We start from the raw sequence: 11,512 nt of genomic DNA, 5'->3' as shown, positions 1-11,512 counted from the left end.
GGAAACCCGCTGTCGTCTCTTTTACGACAGGCAGCAAGGGGTATTTTATTTGCGCTTCCCACAGGCAGGATAGCACAAACCATGGCCTTTGTTGAACCAGTTATGGATCACTGGTCGGTGCAAGTGGTTTTACACCTACCCATTGAGCCTTGCGGAACACTCACTCAGGGTTTGGAGTCGGTATCTGGATTAAAAATCCCATGCCTCGACTGGGTTCCGAACCCAGTACCTACCAGCCTGTAGACCTATGGCCTAACTACGACGCCACCGAGGCCGGTTGCTTTTGCAGTATGACATCATACAAGATACATGACGTCATTCTTTGTAAGACGCTAGCTACATTCGTCACACTGAAAAAGCGTTTCTAAACTCGAATTCATAAATAAATATACAAGTTTGGTACTGTTATCTCAAAACTTAAAGTTATTTGTATTTACTCTACTAAAACAAATGATTTAAATAGTATGTTTATTGAAACTCTAGTCTGAAATACTTGAATCGAGTCGGGCTTATGTCACGTGACCTATATTTTTGGTCAGTGACCAAAATATAGCGATTTATCTTGTCATCATATCTTGCCAATGAATACAGTGATTGCGGGATAAAAAAAAAGTATTACCCATATGGACAGAGAGAAGTGGATAAAGAATAAAAAAAGAATAAAAAAAAAGAAAAAAGAAGAAAGAAGATAATTCCCTAGGGAAAGAAAAACCCCCAAAAACATTTCTTCCCCTAGATACGTTTTGACGTCATAATCGTGCTTCACTATAGGTTTTGACGTCACAACTGTTAGGAAACAACCAGAGGCGGATCTAGTGGGGAGCCCAGGGGCCTGGCCCCTTAAATTTTGCAAACCTCCCCCAAAGTACCCTTGGCATTCCACCTCATGTCACTGGGCCCCCCTAAATGAATTTTCCGATTACTACTATTATTTAGTAAAATTGTATTAACTTAAAGTAAAGTAGGGCTAGTGAATTTTTAATCATGGCTATTAAATTTTTTTAAATCACTGATCCCATGGCTAGTGGATTTTTATAAAAAAATTATAGAAGCCCTAATGCCATACCAGTGCCGTAGCTTTGTTGGGGGGGGGGGGGGGGGAGCAACTGAGTAGTTAATAGTCTAAAACTCCTTAAACAGTTAAAGAAGAGAATTTTCTTTAAGTTTCTATAATGCTTTTTTTTGGGGGGGGCAAATGCCCCCGTTGCCCCCCCCCCCCCCCCCCCCCCCCCCCCAGCTACGGCCCTGCATATGGACCAATAGATCATAGATTTGGTTTAATATATTATACACGCCACTGACGCATGTGTGGATATAACAAAAAACAACGTTTTCTAGGGTACCCTCCAATATTGGTCACAAATGTATAGTGGATTCCATTTAAACAATTTCTTTTTTACCAGATTATCGCATAACGTCAATGAAAATATAACGTTTTCTAGGGTACCCTCCAATATTGGTCACAAATGAATAGTGGATTCCATTTAAACAATTTTTTTTTTTACCAGTTTGTTTGAAGTTCGAGATATACTAGGGTTTCTACCCCCCCCCCCCCCAAAAAAAAAAAAAAAAAAACACACAAAAAAAACAAAACAAAAACAAACAACAACAACAACAAAAAAAAAAAAAAAAAAAAAAAAAAAAAAACAACCCCAAAGCATAATGTGGACGAGGTGTGAGGAGGGTGTACGTAAACGTAATGCACCCATGGTCTATGTTATAGTTTCATCATCCATGGTCGCAAAGAAGTTTTATAATTTAATTTTAGCGGGTACATTTCACCTTGCTTTGCAGTCCGAATCGGACGTAGCAAATGTGTCGGTTTTTGCAATTTGCTGGGACCACCTTGGACTACTTGCTTCGATTAGCCTATACGGGGAAATATGTCGGGAATACTAATTCATCTGACATTACAGGCGCGGATAGGCCTACAGGCTACAAGGTGAGAGCGCTGCGTAACTCATCCGCGAAATTTGAAGTGTCCAGCAAAAAGTGAAATGTTTAGCAGGTGAATACAATGCATTTTTATTTTTAGTGGAGTACGTTATAATATATCTTGCTCAGCTTGATAATTACCATGTAGATAATATTTATGTTGGTGAATTTTGGCACGAGTTTGGCCATGATTTTATACTGAGAGATACCCATACGTGGGGAGGGCACCCACACTGTCTTTGAGTCATATATATAATTATAACAGACGAATATGTATTTAACAGGTAATGTGTGTGTGCGCGTGCGCGCGCGCTTTTCAAGACTTACACAGCGCCCGCAAAGTGTTTTTGAAAATGGGGGCGGGGTTGGGCGAATGTCTGTGGTTCAAAATTTAGAATTTTAGGTGTTAAAATACATTTCAAACTTTCTGAACAGTGTAACATGGAAAAGTGGTTGTGTGCCATGACCTCTTGCTATAGGCGTTGTTTTAACGCTGCTAGCTCCCTCAATACAGGAGGTGTCCTTTTTAACGCTGCTAACTCCCTCAATACAGGAGGTGTCCTTTTTAACGCTGCTAGCTCCCTCAATACAGGAGGTGTCCTTTTTAACGCTGCTAGCTCCCTCAATACAGGAGGTGTCCTTTTTAACGCTGCTAGCTCCCTCAATACAGGAGGTGTCTTTTTAAATATTGCAACTGATAAAGTAATGTAATGGAAAAGAAATCGAAACTATTTAATATTAAAAAAATTTTTTGTATGGGTTGGGGTTTTTTAACAAAAATTTTAAGAAAATAATTATTTTGTATTTACAGATTTATATTGTAACTTTATTACTAATGTTAGTGAAATTGTTACTTTTTAAAACAATGGAATACACCACGGGTAAAATCAAAGGGACCGACACCAAAGCGTGGTACAAACCCACGATAACCTACTTGAAAAATTAAATCAGTGTTTAGCTCCATTCTACCACGACTAAAATATGTTCACAGTTGAGCGGAAAACGTGACACTCGACTTTACGTAACTGATTGTTAGCTACGGGGAAGCAAAGACATATTTAACTTATTTAAATAATGATGTATTATTAATGGATTCTCTATTGTTTGTGGCAAACTAAAAAATCATGAGCGCTCTTTTCTTTAAGGTATGGGATTCCTGGACAGAAACCTCGGTATGTGATGTTTTATATTGTTTTGTGGGCAATTCCAAGAAAATGTCAACCCCTTAAAGGGACACATTTGGATAAAGTTACAATTGAGTGAAACATGAGTCAGTGACTTTGAAATGGTGAAATGCCCTCAAAATAATCTCCATAATCGTTACAACTCAGACGCACGTGTGCTTGTTTTAAAAATATGAGAACTTGATTTTGTGATATTAAAAACACCAGGATGACCCAAACCACTTCGAATGTAAGGGAAGTGATGATCTAAACCATAAAATCTAAGTAAAGTATTATTTTAGTTATAAACCTCCCCCCTCCTCAAACCCCCCAAACAAAAACAAAAAACCCGGCTCTAATAGTAAAAATATATGCCTTAGTGTTTAAAAAGTAGGGTATGTCCCTTTAAACTTGAATATGATCGATTGCTACAGATTAGAAAATATGGCATTGGGGTTTAATTGTCTTAACTTTTTGATGGAAACATGGGTTTACCAGAAAGATGATGGAAGTCACCAAACAGGGACAACACATTAAAATTATATTTAAAAAAAAGTCAATGCAATATTTTTATTTTGTTTGACCAGAAAACAGATGATAGTGTAATCAATAGGAATTTGAATTTTATCTCGATGTAAATATTTTATTCATCGTCACTGTGCTTAAAGCTAAACTGTTTTAGACTTGTATTTTAATACTGAATCTCACATATAAATACACTGAGAGGCATAAATAATGCAATGATTATTTCACTGATATTTTCTTTGGAAATGTCATATGTCATATTTTAAGCATACGGACAAATGACATACTGGTAACAATTGTAAGTTCTGAAAGAAGATATTGTTCAAATCGAGGAAAATATGTAATAAAATGCGTTTAGAAAAAAAGAAAGAAAGAAATAAAGAAAGACAAAAAGCAACACACAACTTGTCACAATTTTTTTTAGCATTACTTATTCTGGTACATTAAAGAAAAAGAGAACATTTAAAAAAAGCGATTGCTTGTATAAGAAGACGAGTCCAGGCAACACATGTCCAAAATAATGTTCATATGTAAAGATGTATTTTGCAATAAAACCAAGTTATGTCACACAAATTCCACTCTCCGTAACTGACATTACATACCAGGGTGCAATTTGTTTTTAAAAGTTTGATTAGCAGTTTTTCCTACTGGATGAAGAATTGAATAGCAACTACTGGATTTTGATTAGCACTTTTATAAAATAAGTAAAAATTAATAAAACACATTCTTTTCATTAAAAATGCTTGTTTTTATTGAATGTACAGACTTACAATTGTATTGTGTGTTGCTTAACACGAAATAAAAAAAAGTACAGAACTGTACATGTGATTGACCATCACTATCACTTGTTTAGTTGAACAACAATATATGTCAGAAATAATAATCACCAGTGGTCACACTTGGTCATCTACCTTATTCTAAGTGATGTTTAGTCTTTCTTTATCTTCTTCCTTGGCCCATATGGTTCCACATTTGGATGGCGTTTTTTGGAGAAGAATCTCCTTGCATGTGGAGTGGGATCAAACAATCCAGGTTCGACGCCCTCAAGATCAATACGTAACAAATGACAAAGAGTGTCATTTGTCAAACGAGAGCGCCAGTCGGTCTTCACCCTATTCACAGCTGAGAAGCCTCTCTCCACTTTCGCATTTGAAACTGGATAGATGCTCAAGATCTTAATGACATGTATGAAATTTGGGTACTTGTCCGCACGGGTTGTCAGAATTGAACTCCAGATATCCTTGTAGGTTAGGTGCCTCATATTATCATTCCAAAATATCTTCATTTGGCCTCATTCATTTAGGATCTCCTCCACATCCACATTGTTTCTCTCAAGGAGAACTTTAAACTGGTCGATGAATATAGCGATTTCAGCGTTTCCAAATTCCATCAGATCATCTTTGTTTGAAGGCCACAACGATGTGTCCAGCAGTTTCAAAGCCGAGAAATGAGTGTGACTCACGCCATGTTTTAAATCTACAAAACGCTTATCAACACAGTCTTTAAGTTTCTGCACTAATGTCTGTCTCGTTGATTCAAAATTTGCTAAACCCTGAGCAACATGTGTAAGCTTTACCTTTTGGAAATCAACATCAGGTGTTAGTGCTTGGCCATCAGCTGCACTCTGAGCATCGTCATCAATGTCTGATTCAGGAATTAAAGTATCAGGTAGGGAAGATCCAGCCGCAGCAAAAAAATCTGTTAAACCCGATTTGAATTTCTGACTCGCATCCACACTTTTGGTGCCTAAGCTATCCAAAGTGGTTCACGTTCTATGTAGTGCGGCTATAGCTTCGATAAAGTCTATGCTGTTTCCTTGAAGATGCAAAGACAACTTTGACAGAGACTCCAGAATTTCAGACAAAAGCAGAAGTGTGGCAACAAACTGGAATTTCTTCATTTTGGTTAAATAACCTTTTATCTTTGCTTTGTCTTCACCTTTCGTTGACGAATCCTCTGCCAGATTCCCCATATGGCCTGCTATTACATTATATGATTTCAGCAAGGTAGCACACGCACGCCGCTTGAACTGTACCCATCGTGTACCATTAGCCCTATCTGGTTTGTTGACGGTCTCATCTAAAATCTCAGCCAATTCTCTTAGCTCACGTAATCTTTTTGGACTACTGATAGAACTTGTAAAGATGTTCTAGCATGTCTGTGACATCCTTTATCATCGTCCCAGTAAAGGCATCTTTTGCAGCCAACTCTAAACGGTGGTTTAGGCAATGAATGCTGACCAGCCATGGCATGTCATTTTCACGCTTTAGTAATCCGGCCAATCCATCTTTTTGACCCATGTTCACGTTGGCGCCATCCGCCATGAAACCAATCATACATTTGTTAAAGTCTGCAAGTCCCGCCTCCTGCAGCACCTTTTCTATGCAGTGTTTGATGCTATAGCCTCTAGCATTTTCAACACTGGTAAGGGATAAGAAGTTAAATTCCACCTCGGCAGTATCAGGGTTGTTGAATCGACAGTATATCATTTCATTTTCGGTGACATGTTTATCGGTTGCGCCATCAATCAATATTGCGAATAATTACTCGCGCGAAGTTTTATCAATAGCTCCTCTCTCATACCCTCGCCAGTTATAGCAGTGCATTCACTGCATTTTACATCATTTTGATAGGCTGTCCCAACATCAACACCATGCTTTCGCTCCAATTCCGCGATAGGTTGAAATTTGGAGAATGGCAGCTCATGTTTTGCTAACATGTAGGCGATATCAATTAATTTGCACGTCCTTTCTTCTTCTAAAGTTTTTGAACTGGTAATTGATCGGCCAATAGGAGTTGATTGGGAATGTTTTACGACATTGTCTTTTTTCATTGCTGTTCCAGTCATACCTTCGATTGAAGCCCGTGAAAAATTCCTCATTTGGTTAATCTTTCCCTCGTATTCAGTGCATACGGAACACGTGATTTTAATTACATGTTTTTGATCTTGGGAGCATTCGTATTGTAGCCATTTTGACCCAGGATCCAGATCCTTTTTCCACCCCTCAACAGTTGAACGTTTCAAACCCTTCGCCATGGCCACTCAATCACGTGCACGCGTTCACGGGCAAACCCGATCGACACAGCGAATCAACCTAAAAATAGAATGTTTTCTATCGACGAAAGAAGTAACGTTCTAATCTACCGATTTTTAAACCAATATAACTTTTAGCCTAAATTAGGTTGTTGATTGTTCGCTTATGAAAACGTTTGGTGGAATTTTATTTGCTGTTAGATTCGATATAGGCATCAAGGTCATGGCCGCTCGCAAATTAAGTTACCCCGATGACGTAGAAACTAGTACCATACAGTGCTACGTCACTGTTCTTATCAAAACATCGAACAACCTCCGCGTATTCGACAGTATTTTCTAATCAAAATAAAGCCAACCACGTTTTATCATTGGCGAATCATTTTTTCCGTCGCGATCTCGGAAAATCGACAACCATAAGGCATAAGCGCATTTTTTTCACCCACGATCTCAATAGATTTTTATCACAGATCGAGGCCGTAACGCCACTTATAAAACCACTGAAAACTAGGCTAGGCGCTAATTCAGTTTGGCTGCAAAAAATATGCATCGAAAACTGCTAATCATTGTTAGAATATTGTATCGAGATCGCAAGATTATGCGATGCGGACCCGGTCATTTTGCAGCCTGCATACATATAATGTGTATTTCTGATTCCAAAGTGATATATTTATTATGATATTTCAATGTGTCTCCATAAAAAAAATAGTAATACAAATTACACATTTACAAATTACACGAGAGCTCTATTAGCGTTCGCTACATTCATTATTCAATCTGATTAAAATTAGTTCTATTGGTCTACCAGTAAAACTAACAGCATTGCATGGACTCCCATGTCCAGGTGACATTTCATCTATCAATAACAATTTAAATATCGACCAATTACACTTCGTTTATAAAGTTATTCGAGAGCATACAAATTGGCGAACTTGTTGGTCTATTTCAACATTAAAAAACAGGGGAAAAAGTACAGTAATAAACTAAATTGTATACTAGTATAAACAGATTTTATGGCTATACCATCACGGTTTTTTTCCGTCTTGAAACGAATTTTATATAAAATTTTATATTAAAATTAATTTCCGGCATACTTCATAATTCACGCGAATCATTTCATATACCTTCGGCATAATCCCGAATGTTTTCAAATTCTTTTCAAATCACTGGCATGATTTTGGAAGTAAGGTTTTGATTGGTCGAATGAAAGGTCAACTGGACATGAGCTCCAACTGGCTGCTGTTAGATCCACATGTAATAGTGGAGTTAATTTTAATTAGATTGTTCAGTATTTTGACTTTTTTAATTACTTTTACTTCAAATAGATTACTCAATAAATTTGATTTTTTTCATCTCCCTTTCTTTCTGTCTGTCTTTTTGTGTCTGTCTGTCTCTATCGCTCTAAAATACCCCTTGCTTCTAATCGAAAATGTAGCGGGTTTCCTCTCTAAGACTATATATCAGAATTACCAAATGATTTACATCTAATAGCCGATGATTAATAAACCAATGTGCTCTAGTGGTGTCACAAAACAAACTAACTTTTAAATATTAAAGTATCTTAATTACTTGTTGTTTTCCCTCTTTCCTTTTAAATAAATATTCCATCCCTAGGCTGTTTCTCCAAGTAATTTGAGCGACACAATTTCTGCATTAATATATTTATGAGAAACAGCGAGGACGCCTTAAAGGGACTACCCCTAGTTTTAAATCTGACTGAAATCATTTCTACTGGTCTTTATTCCGTCAACATTAAAATGAAATTAGTTTCTGGCATAATCCATAATTCACCCGAAGCATTTCGTATACCCTCGGCATAATTCTGAATGTTTTCAAATTCTTTTCAAATCGCTTGCATGATTTTGCAAGTAAGTTTTGATTGGTCGGATGAAAGGTCAACTGGATATGACCTCCAACGAGACGCTCTCAGATCCATAGATAATAGGTTTTTTTAAGTGACTTTTTTTTGGTCACCAAACTAAATGTTACCGTCCCATAATAATGATTACTTTTTTTAAAACCTGCATTTAACATGTAAATTTATTGATCCCCCACCCCCCCAAAACCCCCCAAACAACAACAACAAAACCCCCCCAAGAAACCCCAAAACCAAAAAAAAAAAAGAAACAAAAACAACAAAAAAAACAAAACAAAAACAACAACAACAAAACAACAAAACAAACAAACAAAACAACAACAACAAAAACAACAACAAAACAAAACAAAAACAAACCGTTAGTCAAAAATATCAAACTTAGGATTTTTCATGTTATCATCCAGTGATTGTAAATCAGATATAGTTTTAAAATCTTAAATTTACTTTAAACTGTATTGTAATAAGCAACAGAATATTATAAGTGATTCAAATAATTAAATGCTTTGCCTGCCATAAATTTTTAAAGTTTATTTAAACAAAATAAGTTTCTTGATGTCAGTCTTATAGTTCATGATAAAAGAACATAGCCAAACAATCGTAACATAGACCTAAGCACACACTGTGTTCCCGTAGCCGTGATGACCACTGGACCCATTGCCGTCAGAAGTCTTAAAGTATGCCTTTGAAACCATGCCATATTTGCCTGTCAGACAATGAATTTCTTTTAATGTTTTTTTTTTCTTCAGAGATCTGCGATTCCTGTTATCAGGGGTTTGGCTATCTTCTGTACATGGACACTGGCATCATTCCTGTGCCACCAAAGCGCAAACGCCTTTCTACGCCTTTCTACAGAAAGGCATCACCAAGTTTGAAGGCCAAGGTATTTTACTCTCCCTCTCTCTGACTCTCTCACAAGTTCTGACATGCTTCTGGCTAGTGGACATTCGACGACGGGACAAAATATACTACGTGATAATTTTGTCACATATGGCCGCCACCATTGCCACAAACTGCAGCATGGCATTCATGCACGCTTCCTCCACGTTTGCCATCAAACTGATGGAACCCATCACAAGTGCTGTAGTTCAACATGTCGTCCACAAAACATCTTTTTCCAGATCCACTCTCATCAGTCTGCCTCTGATCGTCTCAGGAGCCGTCGTATTCGTTGGAAACCCTTTTGAGACGTCATCGATCTCCACGGGCGTACTAATGGCGTGTACCTCCAACATCATCCTAGCAGTCAGAAACGTAGCCATCAAATCAAAAGGCAACAACCCCAGAACCATAAGACTGCGGCCTGCCGTGTACGTCTGCAGTGCTGTACTGTGCACTGCAACTGCTGCTGCTGTTGTGTATGTGATGGAATCGAGAGAAATCGTGCAACACACGACGACGCTGATTATCTGCTTGATGCTGACGTCAAGCTACTTTCACGTTGTCTACTCTTTGACGTCGACCAACGTCCTCTTACACTATGCGACAGTAGTGAGTCACGGCATCATCAACATGGTCAAGCGAATCACGGTGGTGTTCCTTATGTACGTGTTTGGGCAACGATATGCGACACCGTGGAATTTTGCAGGTTTGGCTATCTGCATACTGGGACTTACAATATACATACAGGGAAGAGTTGGCGTTGATAACAGAAACAGAGAACATGCACGTTCAGGTAAGACATAAAATAAAGGTAAGGTTAATAAGACATTCAACGCACACATGATTTTGTTATTTAATATTGTATTTTTATTTATTTTTTTACATTTCAGTTGATGAGAACTACATTTGTTATAGATTTATTGACATGTGGTTGGCTACTCCTAGGTGATGAAGAGTACACTGGGTGCACCTAAGTCTGCGCACCTAGGCATTTGTGTTATATTTTAAAGTTAAAATCTTTCTTTAAAAATATTTGTTTCACCGCCAGAGTACAATGGTACAATACACGTGTTACAACTGAAAGTTATTTTAATTTTAATGTTTTTTAAACTCATATGATGAGCTCATTTTTAGTGGGAGCCGCCTGTATTTACATATACGTCTGCGCAGCAAACATTAAAATAACCACTTTTGTCGGTAATGTTTACATAAACAACAACAAATAATGGATCGGATTTGTAAAGTTCTAAAGAACAAACACTTCTTGTTATAGTCTGTTTCAGAATTTTTATTATTATTCAACAAAAGTCGTCAGTTATTAACTGTTAATGAGCACTAATAGTGTTCGTTAGACATATAGGACAATCAATGAAACTTTTGAAACAGACTATATCTATATAGGCCATGCTGTGCGAGCTTCAACGTCTGTATGCAGCAATTTTGCATTGTGTCACTCGGAGGGAAATCCAAAGTATGCTTGGATGTTTACGTTAAAAGATAAAATAAAACATTCATTTCCTTTATAGATTCATAAATTACAATAAGGTATGTATTAAAGCTTCTATGTAAAGTTGTGTAAGTTGATATGGAAGGTTGATCATTACAGCGTTGATAGACACGTGTTGACAGGTGATACAAAAACACGTTGATCGAGGCTTTTAGTGCATTAATTCAGAGTTTTTTTTCAATCAAATTGTTATCTACCAGTTTTATACATATATTCACAATCAAGATGTATTGTTTCAACAACGGTTTTATGAATTAAATTAACGTTGTTTGTTTGTTTACAAACATACCCCAACATTTGTTTTAAAGACGTAATGTAACGTAATTAACGTGCGCAGACTTCTGTACCGTGCAGATTAAGGCAGCGTTCTAGCTAGGATTTTGATGGGGCAGGGCGCTAATTTAATTGTAGGGCATTTTTAACGCGAAAATCTTATTTTTGAGGAAAGTGCTGGATATGATCGAATTTTTTATTCATAAATATCATATATGTAGGAATATCTATGCTGGTTTTAATTTACCAAACGTCTTTGGAGGGAGGGGGACAATCAATTTCTAAACCCAAATTTATTATTCTTAAATTTGGATGTTTGATGA

At 37.1% G+C, this 11,512-nt stretch overlaps 1 protein-coding gene across 1 annotated transcript; it reads left to right on the top strand.

The window, feature by feature from the left end:
* Nucleotides 1-9,517: 9,517 nt before the first annotated feature.
* LOC121379701 lies at nt 9,518-10,213 on the top strand. Its single transcript, XM_041508351.1, has one exon. The coding sequence runs from the start codon at nt 9,518-9,520 to the stop codon at nt 10,211-10,213; it is 696 nt and encodes a 231-aa protein (XP_041364285.1).
* Nucleotides 10,214-11,512: the final 1,299 nt, after the last annotated feature.

Source organism: Gigantopelta aegis, chromosome 8, assembly GCF_016097555.1.
Source record: "Gigantopelta aegis isolate Gae_Host chromosome 8, Gae_host_genome, whole genome shotgun sequence".
NCBI lineage: Eukaryota > Metazoa > Mollusca > Gastropoda > Neomphalida > Peltospiridae > Gigantopelta > Gigantopelta aegis.
This window is presented reverse-complemented; position numbering and strand designations above follow the sequence as displayed.